General features: G+C 40.1%; 1 protein-coding gene across 2 annotated transcripts in view; it reads right to left on the bottom strand.

The window, feature by feature from the left end:
* The window catches only part of Ptr (patched domain-containing protein), a 303,517-nt gene that overhangs the window by 57,055 nt on the left and 226,913 nt on the right, over nt 1-19,549 (bottom strand). For both annotated transcript variants that reach the window (XM_083120235.1, XM_083120236.1), the window contains one exon: nt 3,700-3,900. In XM_083120235.1, the coding sequence (XP_082976361.1) occupies nt 3,700-3,900 (201 nt within the window). The remainder of the gene's footprint in view (nt 1-3,699; nt 3,901-19,549) is intronic.

Below are 19,549 nucleotides of genomic sequence, written 5' to 3'. Positions count from 1 at the left end.
TACAGATAGTATAAATGCGCCCGAACAATTCTGAGAAGTACAATCCATTCCTTGCTAGCGGCGTTCTACGTTGCGGCATCAACAAAGGTGCGCGTGGTTCTCCGAGAATGTTTCCGTGCGAAAAATAGCTGTGCGACTCTCAGCAAAGCCATGGGAAAAACCTAACGACGTTACAAACAATTGTTCCATGCTTCCAGTAAATACATACATGGACTCATAGCTGTGTGCAGGTGGGGTCATGCCATCCCCGCCCCTTTATGAGATGGATAAATTGTTAGACTTTTCCTCTTATTGCAATGCAATATGTGTGATAAGGTCAATCGTTTCGGAACCTAATGACAACTCTACAACCGTGTTGTGTGGCACATGTGTGGTGTAAGGAGTGGCATCCAAAAGCCAACCTCACTTCCACGTAGTACACCCCCGTAACTGCATATGTTGCAGACTAACGAGGCTCTGGCGTCTGGACTCTCAGCCAGTATAATCCTCTGTGGGGCTCGTATTGTGTCGTCCATATACAGGGTGTACACAAAGAACCTCCGGGGTTTCTACGCAATGTTAAAAATCAGAAAATAAAGTTACGACAATCCAGTCTTTTGTATTTGGCGCCATATATGCTCAAGTTTGTGTGTGTTTTAGTTCGCGCGCGTCATGCTTGGCAGCGCTGTCATCGCTTTTGGAAAATGGCATCTTCTCAGGAGAAAGCACACGCTGTGGTATGGTTTGCGGAGTCAAAATCAATTGCTACGTTGCAGCGTAAGTTTCGGCGTGTCTTTAACAAAACGCCGCCAACGGACAAGAGCATGAGGGCATGGTACAGAAGTTTTCTGGTAACGGGGATTGTGTTGAAGAAGCCAGGGGGTGGAAAGACACTCTTCCAGATCATTGGATCGGGCGAGTGGACACTATATTACCAGATATTACTCCTCTGGACTTCTTCTTCTGGGGGTATGTTAAGGACGCAGTTTACTCAACGAAGGTGCCAAACGTGAATGCTTTGCGTGACCAAATTGTTGCTGCTATTGATACCGTCCCTGACGACGTGCTGCTGAGCAAAATGGAATACCGGCTGGACATTCTTAGTGTCACTAAAAGTGCTCACATAGAAGTGTGGTAAGACTTTTGTAAGAAACTTTTTAAGTTGCTCTTTGCAATAAAATTACCAAAAAATGTGCAAGTGCGTTCTTTTCAATTTCCCATCACATCAAAATCCCGGAGGCTCATGGTGTATATTTATGACTGATTGTTCCTTCATCCATTTCATTGTATAATTATCCATTCCCATCGTCCCTATATTAGCCAAAAGTGACAGAAATGGAGTTAAATAAACTAAATCAAATCAAATAAAATGCCAACAACCGGCAAGTGAAAGTATAAAATCGCATTCCCTGTTTGAAGGTTAATTACGTTGCATCGTATTAGCCAATGAATTATATTCTTGGACTCATAAGAATTGTAACCTTTACGTGGCGTCTTCTGGTTGTCATTGTTTGCAGTCTGTTTTACACTCTTTCGTTGTGTACATGCACAACTTGAGCACGATAAAAACTAAATTTTACTGAAGCAAATAATGCAATATATAATTAGATACATTTTTCTGTTCATAATTGCATTCAGTGGTTTTCTTTCATTAGTTGAAGTCTTCGTATACATCCCACCCACATTGGGTTTGCGAATTTTTATCATGCCAACATTTGTTTTAGATCCAATTTATTCTCATATAGGCTAATCAATATCGAACCTACAGCTTGAAGTGGAATTCGAATCACTGTGCTATGTTCCTCCACCGGGGACCAATCACATGACTCCTTGATTGCACGGTGACAGGGTTGCATTAGTCATTAGGGAGGGTCTTGTATCATGTCGAAAGTAACTCGGTTAGGTAGATGATTTCCAAAGATCCATCAGAAGTGTTCACTGTAGCGTAAGATACACCAATTGGTGTTTTTATTATTTGTAATAAGTCTATTAAATATCTTATTAATCTTCATTGATTGATCGATTTTATTTATTTTAGTTAGCTTTTACGCCACTTGTCGCTAATCGCGAAGATTACGATGAAGCGTGGCCAGATGAAATTGATTAAAGGCCAGGACACAACACAAACCTTATAGAGAATTATGTTGGCTGTGTGTTCAAACACCAGAGCCTCGTTAGTCTGCAAAATGTGGTCCATGGTGTCCTAAATGGAAGGGAGGATGGCATGTTGCTGACTTTAGAATAGACCATCCCTTACACCCTACAACCATATGAATTGGCTTTATAAAATAATTGTTACGTTGTTTGCCACCAGATGGCTTTGGTTATGAAAGGGGCGTGGCTACGAAGTACAAAAGGTCGGAGGAGAGGAGAGAGAGCCTCCGGAAGGAACTTCACTTGCTACTCATTAGCCAAGGGGATCGCACCTTAAGTTTAGTTTCTCCTTCCAAGTGTCAAAAAGGACAAAGACAGGGAGTAGTGGTTTAATATTTTTAAGTTTTTTTTTAATAGCATCAAAAGCTCCCAAAGCCAATATTTTAATTAAACTACTCCTTGACATTAAAATCCAATTAATACTTAGTTGGTTAATTTTAGACACATCACTGCACTGTTTGACCTTTGAAAAAAATTAATATTAAAAGCAGGTGTTAAATAGAAATAAAGAGTTCCGGCATAACTCTCGAACGCCTGGAGCGATTTCAACCAAACTTGGTACACATGCCACTTGCAATCTGGAAAGAAATACTGTGGGGGTAAGACACCCCTGGCACCCCTTGGGGTGGGGCGGGAAAGGGGTGACATGCAAAAATAATCGAAAACGACCGATATTAGTGTGGAAACCATAGTTTTCGGGATCGCTAAGATGAATAGTGACACTGCGAATGCAGTTCAAACTCCTGGTACCCCTAGGGGTGGCGTAAGATGGGGGGTGACATGTAAAAATAATTGAAAACGACGACCGATATTATTGTGGAATCCATAGTTTTCTGGGTCGTTCAACTTCAAGTTCATCACCTATCGGCATGGTGGAGGAAGAGGTGACAGGAGGTGAAAAATAAAACGTCAAAAATGACCTACATTAGTGTCGAATTCATAGTTTTCGGAGTCGCTAAATTATTTGGTAAACCCACCCTTCAGCAAGCAACACTATAGTTAGAATTCATTATTTTCCTGTTTAATAGAAGATTGGGATAAATAAATACCCGGGCAATCAGCTAGTATAAGATAAAAGCAACTGGAAGTCGTTGGGATATTAAATGCATAAAATATAAAAAATAACATAAACATAAAATATATGTAAAGATTCAATTGTGAAATTTCGTCTCTATAATTTTTGATTATGGTTACGTCAGTTACTGTATGTCATTTGGAGTTTATATTCTATGTTGACACTGATTATGTTGTCTAAAGCCCGTCAAGCAAAATGTCAAATAAACCTCATATTAACTTAGCACTTATCTGGGTTTTTTTTTTTTTTTTGCAAAACCTACATTTTTACGGCTTAAATCTTAATCCTTTTTATTACTAGTTTTCCACTGCCTTATTTAAGGTAATTTCTTTGTTTTGTTATTGGACCAACTTTGGTTGTTTCCCTTGTCCTCCGTAAAAGAGGAATATTTCTAAAAGTAAATAAAATTGAAGGTTAAACAATTAGAAGCTGGTCATAATCCTCCTATTAACCTTGAACCTTAACCCTTTTTTAGAGTACTCGTCCCTCACCTGTGTAGATGCAGAAGATGCGAACGGAGGGGAAGGGGCTGATGACCCCTATCCAGAAGCTGAGCATGTCCGTGAGCGAGGTGATGGTGATGGAGACCGCGGCCTCCGACATCATCTGTCCCATCCTCTCGGGGACCTCCAGATGCACCGACGTCCTCCTCCACGCAGCCAGCATCACGAACGTGTCGTCTATGCCGATCCCTGAGGAGGAAACAAACAACGAGAATTAGACAAAAGACTTCACTGGTTACTGCGCAAAGGCTATCCTAAGCCCGCCAGAATTCCCAGAAGAACTATCATAATCCATAGTAATGATAACACTGTTAAGTCTTGCTTCCATGTTAATAAAACATTAAAATACTGACCAAGGCAGAATTTATTGTAACGTTACCTTTTTAGTGTACATATTTTTTATACAATAAATTCTGCCTTGGTCAGTATTTTAATGTTTCATAGTAATAACTTCCACAGACTCAAATTCAATTTACATTTGGGAATTCTACTTTCACAATGTTTATTTAATTACGGTTCAAAATTTTGTTATTTCCAAAAGCAACAAGAAAAAAAACAGTAAATACTTAAAATCGTCATTTATGAAAAAAGTTGTAAATAAGACAAATACGATATATAACTTACTGTCTAAATACATAATTTGTAATCAGAATTGAAGATAACCTTATGATTAAAACTTCACCAAAGACAGACACTGATTATACTATTAAAGTTAGCCAACTTGATATTATATATATATATATATATATATATATATATATATATATATATATATATATTGTAACTTATCAATAATATATGTTGTGCAAATATAAATTTATTATATTATTTTTTAAATATCCTATGTTGTAACAGAGAAAAAGCTACGTATAAAAATAAAATTAACAAAAGTAAATACAAAATGTACATAAGCAACAAATACCTGAATAAACGAATTGTTGCTGCAAGATACCATCAGATATTATGCTCATGGTACAAGAACAGATCAATTTGATTCTAATGGGTTCTTCATGATTAGAAGATTTTACACCAAGAAAATATAATATGGTAAACTTTCCCAAATCTTTCGAATCCTTAAACTATTGCAATAAATTCCATTCTGTACTTCATAAGTACATAACTTTTTAAAGCTATCTGCCTTAATTTTGTTCAAAACACAGTACACTAAGAGAGTGAAAGGGAGAGCATATTTTGTTTGTAATACAGGTGACTTTTTTTTCGCTTTCATGATGAAGATTCCTATCCACCACGTGCTTACTAATTTAGCACTTGGATTTATTAAAAAGTGTCTACATGCCGTCTAGATATGTTTAGACATAAAGATAACATACTAAGGTGTTGGAAGATTACTGATAATATCATCAAACAGTTAATTGAATTGCATTTTCCATTACGTATTATCTTATAGGACTGTAACTATATGTAGATAGAAGCAGTCTTCCTCTTATTACTGCTTATTGACGTATTCACGTTTTCTTTTAGAGAGGATGACGGTTAAGAGTTTTTTGAGGTGCAAAATTGTATCCATAGACTCCTTAAATACGTCACTCCACTCTACACTCAGGGAGTAAATTGGTGCGTTGTGGGCTTACTGAAAGACCTCGCTGATATTCTTACAACTTATATCCTCTCCTGAATTACAAACTTGCATTGTGTATTGCCTCTTGATTTTAGCACTGCCTGGTGTGTCTTCCAGCAAGGAATGTAAATTATATTTCTTTCAGTGTGTTTTAATGATTTCATAACAATGGCAATTTTCTCGTTGTTGCACACATGAAAGTCAATTGTGTATTAGCTTTCAATTTACTCGGGAAAGATCGGTTTGAAAAGGAAAGGAGATATTAGAGGCTCATTGACTTGACTGGGTTGTTTCTGCCAACGAACTGCTCCTGAAATGTCCGTACGGGTGAGATAAGAGAGAGAGAGAGAGAGAGAGAGAGAGAGAGAGAGAGAGAGAGAGAGAGAGAGACACGTTGACGGCAAATAAATAGACTTTCGAACGCAGTGGAGTGTGTTTACTCCGGTACTTGGTGGCTGGTGCTTGACCTCCGAACGCAAGTAGGCCTGTTGCAATGCATTGTCTTAAGCGTGACGTCAAGAAAGGCTCTTAAACACTCGTGAACTGTGATCAACATACTAAATCCTATTTACGTTGTGGATCGCACAGAAGGACGATGGCAGGGAAATAGGCCGTTCGGAATATCAGAGACCATTCAGACCAAAGCGACAGGCGACAAGTGACACGCGACATGGGGGTTTCACACCGAAGCGATAAGCCGCACGGGCACCTCCAGTACGTAAAAAAAAAGGAAAATAATCACTGCCCATGCCCGACCACCAGGGCGAGGCGACATGATGAACGATATTGAGATTATAGCCCCACTCGAGCGACAAGCAATATGAATATGTGCAACTTATCGTGTCGATTCGATACGAAAGATTACATTTATTTATGAAAGCTCGTTTCCAAGTGATACGTGTCGCTTGTCGCGTATCGCTTTAGTCTGAAAGCTCCCTTAGACTATCATACCAACCTTCAAATAGGAAATCTAACATTCCAATGTTTTTTAAAGTTTTTAAATCTACCTTGTGAACAGTAAGGCTAATCGGAAGTGGACCTACAGTTTTAATTGGAACCCGAAGCACTATGTGCCTCCATCAGGTATCGAACTCAGGACGCCTTGATCACAAGGCGACGACGTTCTCGCTACGCCACCGGGGAGGCTCTTTTGACTTAACAGTGACGGCTGACTTGTTGACTCATTTTGATATGCTGAATCTAACAGGTTTCTTTAGTGAAAAGAATCATTCTTTTGGAAAATTGTCACTACTTTTGCGAAATACGACTATTGAATTTATCACAATGGTACTGAGCTCTTACGTAAATATGCTGTTGCGGTATGAATGCAATGGCCATTGTTTGCTGGTAACGTGCCACTGCTTTCTGTATATTCCACATATTCTAAGAATTTCACTTCATGCGGGAAATTCATTCTTATGGCTGATGTATCGCTGAAATATGTCCCAGACACATTGGATTTTATATAAGATCTAAAATGTGTTATGTGTACTTTAAATATCTTTTTTCAGTAATTTTTGAAAACGAGTTCTTGAAAAGTGCTTTTTGCTATTTCGAATAGAGACTTCCACTGGTATTTACATTTTAGCTGAAATCAGTTACCATTTTTTAAAAATAAAAAATCATACATGCCTTGAGACGTGGCTTTCCTAGTGTCATATTACAGCATCCATTTTGCAAACCAATCGATCTGTTAATCTTGTACAAACATTTTCTTGTTTCGTTGGAATAAATTTTTATTTATAGTATTAGAATATTTCAGTAATTTCCCGACCCCCCCTAACTTTTGAGCTCACAATTTACTTGAGCATATTACCTCTGGAACTGTACCCAACATACATTTTTTCCAGAGAGTAAACAACACTTCCGGAGCAAGGTCAATGGTTCATTTTGAATTATTTCAAAAGGGAATAAGACATATTTTATCTTCCACGTAAGAAAACACAAAGAACAGAACGAAAATTTCACGATTCGTTTTCCAGGAGAGGCAAGTGCCCTCTTGGCGCCCGTTGGGTACGCCCATATCACTTCATTAATTTAATCATCGCTCAATGTTGCGATTAACAAAAAATGATAGAAAAGGGATACAAAATAAGAAAAAAATACAAATAATGTACAAAATTAATTTTCTTGACTTGCACATGATTTTTGACATTCGAAACAAAATTTTTAGTCACGCATGTTTGTATAATGTTACTTAATATGCAAAATGAAATACAATATCTGAAAAAGTAGGTCATACCTTTCTCATGCTCTTTTTGACGCATTCTTTGTATGCAAATTTATGCGTAAGATTCCCATTCATAAATTCAGATTATTTAACCAGAAGGTCAGGTGTTATGAATGAACAATTCCGTCTGCCGTTCGAAACAATCCGTAACAACCTCTATGGCCACATTTCTAATAACAAGATTGTTTTCATAGCTCTTGCGGTACCTGTGTAAAGGATGTAGCTTCATTAATTCGATTTATTGCAGGAGAACTGTCAATTAAGCCATATTATGAGAGGTGTTGCAGAGGCAACGCTGAATATAACGACGGGAAGGTTTGTTACATTCCGATAAAAGCGTCGAGTGGTCGACTCACGCTCTCACCACCGAAAGTGCCCGGTTCGAAATCCGGTATGATTCTGTGAGTGTGTCCAAGTTCGTCCCAATAGTTTAAGGTCCATCTTTAGTTCGGATAGAATAATCGGAACTTCAGTGTGTCTAATCATCATTCATCTTCTTCGCTTTAGTAACATACCTAGGAAATCTTTCAGACATTTTGAATTTATGGAGAGAACTTTGTCAGCTCTCTGTGTAAAAAAAAATAGTATCAATGTTGCATAATATACAGAAGACATCATCATGCCACGTGTTGCTTTCATGACACTGCTACCAAAGTTGCCCTGTTCGGGCGTGGGTGTTTGTGGGTGTCCTTCCACCAATTTCATCATATCATTACCCATCCTCATCTTCTCGATTAGCCAAAAGTGGCAGAAATGCGAAGTAAAATAAACCAAATCAATGAATCAATCATTACTCACTCATTCTCGTGATTTACAAAGTGGAAGAAAAGCGACGCTAAATGAAAAATAAACAACAAATTATTCCTAAAGGTCACAAGAGATAACTATGTTACAACAAAGGAACCTGCAATGGAAAAAAAATAATCTGTAAAGGGCCACAAAAAAACCCTGTGATATTTCAAATGTGGTAAAAATATAAAAAATTCAAGAACCATAATTTGGCCTAGTGAAATTGCTTTTAGGGGAAGTATGTCGTTTGCTGTGAGCTTTCGTGTGCATGAATCCTGGCCTGCTTTGGGACCTTGGAAGGCACGCAAATGTCAATCTCTTACACGTAGTACAGCCTAGACTGCATTTTTCAGGCTAACGAGGCTGTGGCGTCTTGACTCTGTGGGACTTCTGTTGTAACGTCCATGCATTGTGTGATAGTCTTATCAACATTCATCCCCTCGTCGCGATTAGTCAAAACTGGCAGAAATACAATAATTAATAAAGTAAAACAATCAATCAATCGTATGTGTTTACGTTCGGGTCAAATGTTCACTACACATGGCATGTCGCAACCTCTATGGGGAAAAAGTACAGAATTCCACGTCGCCAATCACGCACCTCCAGTTGCAGAAGACTCCCCCGGTCAGAATGACCCGCTGACCTGGATTTCGCAGCTGCCAACCTGACGACCTTGGAATTTTTCGGAGCGCACCTTCTTGCAGTCTCCACCACGTTCCCTACCCCCGCTTGCATCATTCGCGTCGACCGAAAAGACGGGTGGGCAACGGCAACCACTCAAGGCCATCCTCCGCTCGGCGAGAAACCAGTGCAGCGGCTGATATCGGTCTCACCTCCGGCATCCGCCGTCCTTGAACCGTTTGTTGTGATGCCGAAGACATTTAACTCTGCGTGCAATGTGGGGCAGTTGGCAGGAACAGGTTCGGTCGGTCACGCCAACTGCGACAGGAAGATGGCAATTTTTTTTTCCAGTTCTGTCCAAATCAAAAACACCCTAAAAAATGTCAATTTCCACAAATTCTATCTATTGATTTGATGTTTAAGTCCACTTTATGCACAGTAAGGCTAAACGGGACTGAACCTGCAGTTTAAAGTGGGATCCAAAACCACCGTGTGCCTTTACCGGGTATCGAACCCGGGACCCCTTTTTTCTACATTGACTTGTTATCTTGAGGTGTTACATTACTATAAAAAGGGGTGATCCTTTCTGAAGGCACCAAAATGTCAACCTCACTTCCCTGGACTGCATTTTGGCATTTTGTAGACTAAGGAGACTCGTTCTCACATAAGGTGAAAAATCGAAGGAAACTCCCATTTACACAATGATTTTCTTTTGGATGAGATTTTGGAAAACGTCCGTGGTCATATATGTGTAAACATGGTAACGTAAGAAAGTTCTCCGTGCATAAACACCATGCCATGAAAGCACATTTAGGGGACGTGTTCCTGCCAACGGCCCTACACATATTCTCTATCTAGGCCATTTTGGAGGTGATGTGATCAGCACCACGCTCCGAGTGCCTTTACCCCCCAGAGCTGTCACCAGGTACCCATTGATTTGAGGCTGGGTGGGCCCCAGAGCCGCTTTATGCGGGGACAAAGCTGGTAAAATTCCGACCATAGGCCACCCATCCTGGGAATCGAAACCGGGTCTCCCGCGCGACAGTCAGACGCCCTACCGGCTTTTCTTTCTAAGCGGTAGTATCTCCTGTTATTCACTTTTTCTCGATTTTCACGTATGTCTAGTTTTACTAAATTCTCTGTTTTCTCGTTTTGCACAAACACAAATAACTATGTTCGAACTGGGAATCGAACCCGGGACCTCTGACATCGTGCGATGACCACTCCGCCACGGAGGATGACAACCGACCAGACCACCGCGGCTCCTTACATTTTATTTTTTAAGCCTTAAACATAAGATTGGTGGACTTTCGCGGTATTTTTCATTTTTTAAACACAAAATGTGACGAAATTCGCGAATATGACAATTCCCATTATTTCGTGATTTCCAATTAATGAAAATGTGTTTAGAACATTTCACTGCACATACATAACAAGTTTTTGCAGTAATTAACATTTTTCGGTTTCATCACGTTGGCGATAAATCAAGGTTCGTAATTATAAGTAAGTATAGTATTGCTGTTTATTTCGAAGCCACTCAACAAATGAAGTGAAAGTATTGGACCTGCTTTTCCCCCTAAAGGGAAACGAGATGTATAAAATTCAAGTTCCTTGACACGAAAGTTGAAAATGCCAAAATTATGTAACTCATTACCCAAGAATTCTCAAACAGTCGCCAGAGTATCATAATGTCGCGAGGGAAATATTCACTGAGAGACACAATTAAAACGAATGTAATCAACTGTTAATTGAACAGAGTAATTGAGGGAAATTGCGGTAATGTGCACCTTAAGTATCAAGAGAAAGGTAGCCCCGAGGTAGCTAAATGAAAAGCATTCCTTTATGTAATTAATGCAAAGTCAGCAATAGCCCATAGGGCATTACAAAAAAACGAGATGCCATCCACCGAATCAACACAGAGTGGAAAGGTAGAACGCATTTAAAAGGAGTCTATCCCTCCTCCCAGAAAGAGTTGCCAAGAAGGGACCGTTTTGTATGGTTTCCCAGATGGGTTAATGGTAATGTTGTTGTCCTGTAACCAATGGAACCCGGGTTTAATGCCCGCTGGACGCTTACGTTCGGATCCCACTTTAAACTGCAGGTGTAATCTCGAATAGATCTGTGCATAACGTAGACTTAAACTGAAGCTCAGTGGCATTTTACGTAATATGTACAGGGGCGTCGCGATCGAGATGGGTAGGCTGAAATAGTCGTAGTGTCCGCCCAAAAACATTTTCAGAATCGTCAAGAAAGACACGCAAACAGGGTAAAGAGATAAAAGATTGAAGTAAAGGGAGAAAGAAGTAGAAAAACAAGACAAACAGAGAAAGTGATCGAAGAAGATAAACAGCGTAAAATGGAAGAGAAGGATATAAAAAGCATGACAGAGAAACAACGGACGAAAAGAAAGACATAAGTAGATGGAGAGACGGAGGGAAGGAGGAAGAGAAAAAGTGGAAGGGAGAAATAAAGAACGAAAGAATCAACAGAAGAAAGTGAGAGAGACATGAGTAGATAAGAAAACATAGAGGGGAGGAGAGAGGAATGAAGAAACAATAAAAGAGTGAGGTAGGATAAGGAAAAAGAAGAACCTGGAAGAAAGAGAAGATAAAAGAGAGAACGTGAGAGATAAGTAGATACAGAAACAGAAAAAGAAAAAGAAAAAAGAGAAACACGAAGAAAAAACGAAAGGGGCGATAAAGGAAGAAAGAACGATATGGAATAAAAGAAGGGAAGTAGGGAGTGAGAATGAAAGATATTGAGAAGAAGGAATAAGGAAAGAAAGGATTTGAGCAGTCATAACCACGGGGGAAGCATTCGCCTGAAATCTATTCTTCCTTCCTTCAGCCCATCCAGGGGAATTACAAGTACTTTAATTTGAACGTGGAGAAAACCATTCCATCAGGATCAAGCAGTTTTGATGGCAGAGTCTGCTAAAGCTAATGCATAATAACAATAAAATTATAATAATCAATGACGTCACTTTCATCAACTGGAACGAATATTGCTGTTGTAGCCTTGAGGTAGTTTTGTAAATAACAGTGGGTACCTCATGTACATTTTAGTTGTACACAATTTGTATTGTACTTTTGAGGTTCTCATTTGACTCTCCCTTGTAAATCTGTTAGAACTACAGCTAGAATTTTTAACAGCAACGATTGAAAAGGCACTAGGCAAATGTCCAGTGTGAAGTTTTATTTCTTGTATAGTAGACGTACTTGCAAAAGAAACTCCACAATGAAAAGCCTCAAAACGTCTATTCGTGCTCAATAACCCAAAGTCAGCAGGGGAAAAGCTACCTGTTTTAAGCAATTTCTAACTGACATAATTCAAACAGCGATTTGATTGAAAGAATTGATAGATCTATTGCATCCATCAGTCGTGGCATCATGTAAGATGATGTTTGATTCCCTCTCGTAAACTGTTTCATGGCACCGTGATTTCTTTCTCCAGAGAACCACGCACGGAGTCCCATACTCTGTTAAGATATCGTGCAGCCAATATGTTGCCATACTAGTTATTACGTAATAAACGTCACCGGTAAATTAGAAGGTAACTAATGACCCTATCAAAATATTTGGACTCCAAGAGGAAAAAACATTGAAGGCCACCCCATCCGGAATGACGTCATACGGGGATATAGAATTTCAAGTCTGACGCACGTTTATTCAAAACCGAAATGTCGAAAGGTCAAGCGGCGATATAATACTGTATTCTTAAACTTATTACACAAGAGAAGGAATCTAGCAATGCCGTTCTCGTTTAAATTCTCTGCACACACATCTCTAATATAGTTGAATCCCAATGTTTAAGGTGGATACACTGTTCTTCCACCTGTCCCTATCCTAGTCAGGTATCGAGCCATAGTTGCCTATTGTTGTTAAGCATATAGGTCATTGTTTGGTTGTGCTATGAAAGCAACAATACACAGAACTAGAATCCATATAAATTCATTGGTGAATGGAAATTCGAAGGTTATTAGAAGTATAGGGAAATTCAATGCGTCTATGCATTTCTGTCACTTCAGCTGGTTTATGAGAGAGCTCAAAGTTTTATGAGTGGATTTTTTTAAAGTGCACTCGATGAGTCCAAACACAGAGTCAAGTGAGTGAAGATACGAAGGGAAAATAATTATCAGGCACTTTTACACCCACATAAACATGGTACGTCTACAAAGTGTGTCTTGCAGCACGACGATGCACGGTCTCATATTGCACTATTTTCTTCGCACCTGCCGTACCGTTCAGACATCGCTCCACGCGACTAACACATGTTTGAAGTACGGACAGATCTTTACACGTGGACGTGACAGTGTATAGGATGGTGCATAAGCAACCGAAAATAATCTCTAGAAGGTCCCGATGCACGCTGGAAATTTTGTGTAGATCGACATGAAGTGAGCAGAGAGGGAAAAATAAAACAGAATACCAGCTTCCGCAACACCAACCACCCTGCAAAGCCTCTGTGCACTCTCTCTCCTGTGCAGCAGTTCACAGGGTGGAGTTGGCACTATTTCGTCAAGAGATGAGCACGAAATAAACAATCGCGGGAACTTTGCTGACACCATTCCTTTACACCAACATTCGACGGGTGTTTCTTGCGTTCTCTATTGTGAGGAATTCTTACTCCTCGCAAGGGTTGTAAGCCTGTAACTGTGTCACAGTTTGAATATCGGACAAGTATTTTGTGACAACAAACAAAAGTGTACCGGACAATAATTATGGGACAGAGGGAGTAGGTATCTTTGTGCGAGCATAAACGAATACAATACACTACTTCTCGTAATAGCTGCTTTGTACGATTCAATTGTATCATTATACAAAATTAACCATATCCTTTAAGAAACTGCATACATAGACGCATTCTTTACCAAGATGGAGACCAAAATGGAAACGAAGATGAGATCAGTATTTCAAATAAGCAGGAGACCAAAGATCCCACATGCATCCTTAATAACATACTCTAAATGAACCCCTTTCAGCACATATTTCACAATACGCAAACATAAAATTAAGGGAAAAACTTAAGGAAAGCTTGAAAGTTTATATTTATGTGTATTATTGAAGATATTTAGACACTTTTGATGGATTGGATTATGAAGAGAGAGACAGAGACGATGCGGATAAGGTCATGATATCGGGACTACGTGTTAACTAGTAGAGAAATGTAAATAGAAAATAGCTGAGGTGAGATAGACTCGTATAAATAACAATTAAAACGCGAAATGTTAACTGTCAATTAGTGAACAATACTCGAAAAAAATCTGTGGTAAAATAGATTGGGGTAGTATGTACGTAAGAGGAGAACTAGATGAAGTAAAATTAAGAAAGGGGTGACCAAAGATGAATAAGAGAGTAAATTTAAAAAGGTTTCGATAGAGAAAGAAGTTGAAGAAAAGAATTCTAACCACAAAAGAAAATAATGTTGTATAGGAATCGCAGCATAAATAATGATAGCAAATAGCTGGAGAAAAAATGGAGTGAGAGTCAGAAAGATGGCAACATCTGGATCTGTAGTCGTCAGAAGTTGTTTAACTTGCAATGTTGGTGACATTTGATACCTCTACCATATCGAAAGCAAGGCGAATATTTTGAAGGTTTCTTCGGATTACCAACTCATCACTAGCAGTGGTAGCGAGTGAAAGTAGTCGTGTTAAAATATTAAATGAGCAACGAGTACGAATCTCATTTAGCAAGAAATGTTTGTTGGAAGAGAAGAGAACCGCATAGTAAGAAAGGTGTGCCCGAAAACAATAGATTTGTAATCTGAAGTCGAAAAGGGTTTTTGGGAAACTTTGGTGTAATTGGCAGGTATGCATTGAACATCGAGAGACTACAAGCACGAAATTCCAATCTGTCGCGTGCCATCAAGACGACAAGAGAGGGGAGAGGAAATCGTCTAAGGACAAGAGCCATGTTACAACACAGCAGAAATACTTTACGAACAGTTTCTTCTGTCCCATTGAAATGCTTTGCACAGCCACAATTTCACAACTTCTTCAGCAGAAGACAAGAGTGCTTGAGAAGGTAAGTTCTTGGATTGTGCACGTGGATACTATACTATCTTTAATACACTTGTGAATTACAAAATCTGCATTAATTAAACTTTTATGTCAATGTCTCTCGCCATGGAACAAGGACTTTTTAAGGTAATTAGTATCATAAAAATATTAAAATTATATCATATAGAATAACTAAGGTTGTAATGTTAATTAGTGTACTGTAATGAATATATACATTTTATTTCAAACGTTACGTGCACAATGTGACGAAACTGGTAACATAGAACCAGGGAACGCACATGGTGGGCTAAAAGTCACGAGGTGATATTATTCACATAAAATTATTGTGAATTGAATTGTTATTGTTTTAAGTTCACTTTATGCACAGATAGGTCAATAGGGACTGGACCTGCAATTTAAAGTGGGATTCGAACCACTGTGCAATGTGCCTCCACCGGGTATCGAATCCGGGATCTCTTGATTGCAACGTTACTACTACGCCATCGATGAGGCCCATTATTATTGTGAGAGACGATGCGGTAATCAATACAGAAACGGTATTGGTCCTGCTGCAACAGCGATGACTACATATTGAAAATAATCGACCCGGGTTCTAATCCCGGCCTGGACATGGATGTTATTTGTTTGAATTTGAATTGAAATTGTGGGCTATTTTGCACCCGTCACATTACTCGAGGTCCAGGCCCTTACCATAATTAAAATATAACTAATATAACATAACTGTAATGTCGAGGGACTAAAACATTCTTACATGGGTTAAAAGCTGAGGCTGTAAAGAGGCACTCAGCACACATAAGGACAAAACACAGGACAACACACACACACAGCCCTACAGAGGATTATACTGGTCGTAGTTCCAGACGGCAGAGCCTCGCTAGTCTGCAAAATTCAGTCCAGGGTTTTCTACGTGGAGGTGAGGTTGACATTTGGATGTTCTACGTGGAAGGTGTTCTTTGTGAGTGCCCCTTCACCAATTTCACCATACCATTACCAATCCTCATCATCGCGACTAGCCAAAAGGGGTAGAAAAGCGTTGATAAATAACACAAATGAAATCAATTCGAGTTCACCGTTAAAGGGAGATGGGGTGCTAAGTGCCACAGCCAGTCCACCCAGTCGTTCTCATCAAGCACGGGATCGACCTTGAAATCAATTCGATATACATGTTTGCAAGCTTTTTAATGAGCAGTTACCGACACGACCTCTTGTACGCTGACGTAGAAGTGACGTCACTCGGCTCGTGGCACAGAAAACTGTCAAAGCATTCAAAGACGAGGCGTTTCTTCTCCCGGGCGAAGAAGCAGCATCTGCAAAAGCGGAAATGCAGTGGCCGTAACCGCGTGGAAATGCCAAATTGCCGACACAATTCTCTTCGCGCCGCCAGCGATCAATTTCACTCGAATCGACGCCTTCATTTAACATGGAAAGTACCGTCAGGTAATTGCTTGCCTCCCAAACAGGGCAGAACGACACATTTTAACCCAAATGGGCAGGAGGGAATAAATGAAGATGCCTCGCATGCATATCCGGAATAAGATATGCTTCAATGGCGAAGAAAACGAACGCCATGTCTTGTACGAAGATTGCTCTCTCTCTCACACACAATGCCCTCAATCCTTAATGTTTCACTGTCCTGTAGCTTGATCGCTAAGTTGTGAATACTTGATATTGATTTGGTTTATTTTACTTCGCTTTTTCCGCCACTTTGGGTTAGTCGCGAAGATGAGGATCAGTGATGATATGGTGTGACTCACAAAGAACCCATTCAGGAATTCGAACCTGGGACCCCTGGCGTCGTAGTGTGCTGTGCTAACCAGACCGCCACGGATGTTGGCAAGTTGTGAATACTGGAATGAAAATTGGCGATAAGTGATATATCACTGTTGTAGGCTTCGAACTATATAGTTCATGAGGTAAAACTGTTTTGCTTCGGTCTAAAAGCTCAGCAGGCAATGTGATAGGAAAGCGAAACATTGGACTTGATCAATTCGCGTTATTACAATGAACGAGTCACCCTGAACGATAACTTCCGTTGAAAGACACATTTACTGCAAAAAGCGAAAACAATGATCCTCCGGAAATCGTACATCCGTACAAAAGAAAGTAGCGTCTTACGATTGCAGACTTCCTTAATTTACTACTATTATTCAGCATGTTTCCTTCCATATTTCGGCCATTTTTAAAAGAAATGCGAAAAAAAGTATGTTTTCACTAACTTTCACGTCCATTTTGAGGAGTAATAGTTTGTATACTTATGTACGGGGTCTGGAGTGGGTAAATCGCCGATCGGAAGTATGCGTGTCGATATTTCTTCTCAACAGTGCCCGGAACAAGTACTGCTCTATATGAGGTAAATCATCTGACGATATCATCGAATGTTCAACGGTAAGATCGCGCTACGAGGCCAGGGGTCCCGGGTTCGAATCCCGGCCTGGCATGGTTGTTATTTGTGAGCGTCACTTCATCAATTTCATCATGTGATCACGCATTCCCATCTTCGCAATTAGCCTAAAGTGAGAGAAATGAGAAGGAAATTAAATGAATTAAACAACCGTAAGCGAGCGAAGGGAGTGTGAGTAATGCAATACCATGTAATCCTGCCCCTGCGTTGCCAAAAATGTGCAGCATTCTTCAACATATCGTCGTCACCTTAATTCAGTGCCAATTGTTTGCATTATCACGAAAGCGAAACTAGAGACAGGGCTCCGAATTTGATGGCCTAAAATCTCAGAAAATGACCTAAACATAACTTCCGCCCTTGAAATGAAAGTTTGACTTTTCATAAATTATAAGAGACTAGTTGAATAATTTGATAAAAATCTGTTGTTTGGTGGTATAAACTATCGAAGAATTAAGTGCTAATGTAGTTTTCAATATTTTATCTTCATACATTGGTGGCCGCGGTGGCTCAGTCGGTAACGCGTCTGACTACCATGCTAAAGGTCCCGGGTTCGATCCCCGGCCGGTTCAAATCCGGGAACTTTTTTAACGATGGAAGCGGCTCCGGCGCCCACCCAGCGTCGAATAACATGGGTACCTGGGGGAAGCCGGGGGGGGGGGTAAAGGCGGTCAGGGGCGTGATGCTGATCACATCACCCCCACTCACGATCGGATCAAGAAAGTGTGGGGCGTTACCCCCACACCCCCTATACGCCTTCATGGCGTGGTGCTATGCACAGGGGAACTCTTTACTTTACATCTTTCATATTTTTACTTCATTTCATGATAGCAAATGCATTTAAAATTCATGAAACCGGGAAGGAGAAAAAATAAACTTCAAAAATGATAAAAAATGCAAGCGAAGGGGGCCATTTTTGTCTGCGGTGACTGCGAGTAAACAAAACTGTCCACTTTATTTAGCCTCGGTGTTTCCCTTCATTGTACGACTGTAAACTTAGGCGGCATCAAAATCCTCCATGAAAAAAGCCTGAGTTATTTTTTTTAGATTTTGTGATGCGGAATCTGAAAATGTAAACGAAATTACTTCATCGTTTGTAAGATGATAGGTTGAAATAAATATATACAGGAAATACCACATTATGTTAGTTTCATCACTGGTAGATAGATGGGCAATGGAGAAACTGGAGGTGGGCATAGGGGTGGAAGACCTGCCACCCCGTAACTCACAAAATGTTTGTTCGCTCTAGGAACCAGGCCAATGCAAACAGATAGTCGTTATTGTTGTTTTAAGTCCACTTTATGCACATCGGCTAATCGGAACTGGGCCTACAGTTTAACGGGAGATCCAAACAACTAGGTAATGTGCCTCCACTGGGTATTGAACCCTGGACCCCTTACTTACAACGCGAAAACGTTACCATCGGAGAGGTTCTAACAGAAAGGCATGGCTTATGAGAAATTCCATTGGTTATTCCAAATGGATGTCTTGCGGGTAGGAATATAGGACATCGAAAGACACACCACTCAATGTAGCCGCCATATTGAATTTGTGGGGGCTTATGAGTTGTATTGATGGATTGACTTGGTTTTTTCAGTTCGCTTTTCTGGCCACTTTTGGCTAATCGCGATGATGGAAATGAGTGGTGATATGATGAAATTGATGAAGGGACACAAAGAACACCCATGTCCAGGCCAGCGAGCTGTGCTAACCACTCCGCCACGGAAGCCGGTATGAGTTGTACGTACAATTACGACCAATACATTTTTTAGATATTGCCAGGAAATGTAATCCGTACTGCAATGCCTGTCTGCGCTAATGATCATTAACGAGAGATGAACTAATAAAGTCCCAAAGAGGTGTAAAGCAATTTTCCGCTCGACTCCCTCTGAACCAAGAGTTTTTGTGCATCACGTGAGTTGACTCAATGGACCACGTCATAGCATGAAATGGCTCGCCAATTTTTTCTATAAATTCCATTTCTTTTTACGACAGGTGTCAATCCGATACCAGAAAGAGAAAAGAACGCTCCCCAACCTCTTCTACAAGGGGAAAGGGCATGACCTTGGAGTGGCAGGTGAAAGCGAACAGGTACAACTGAGAACTTGAGGAAACGATGACGAAGCGCTTTTGGAAGACGCGAAAATGTTGGAAGGAAGAAGAAAGGAAAAGAATATTTCCTCATCGGTGGGTTTAATG

The sequence above is a fragment of the Lepisma saccharinum genome, chromosome 4 (genome assembly GCF_977018435.1).
Source record: "Lepisma saccharinum chromosome 4, izLepSacc3.1, whole genome shotgun sequence".
In the NCBI taxonomy this organism is placed as follows: Eukaryota; Metazoa; Arthropoda; class Insecta; order Zygentoma; family Lepismatidae; genus Lepisma; species Lepisma saccharinum.
This window is presented reverse-complemented; position numbering and strand designations above follow the sequence as displayed.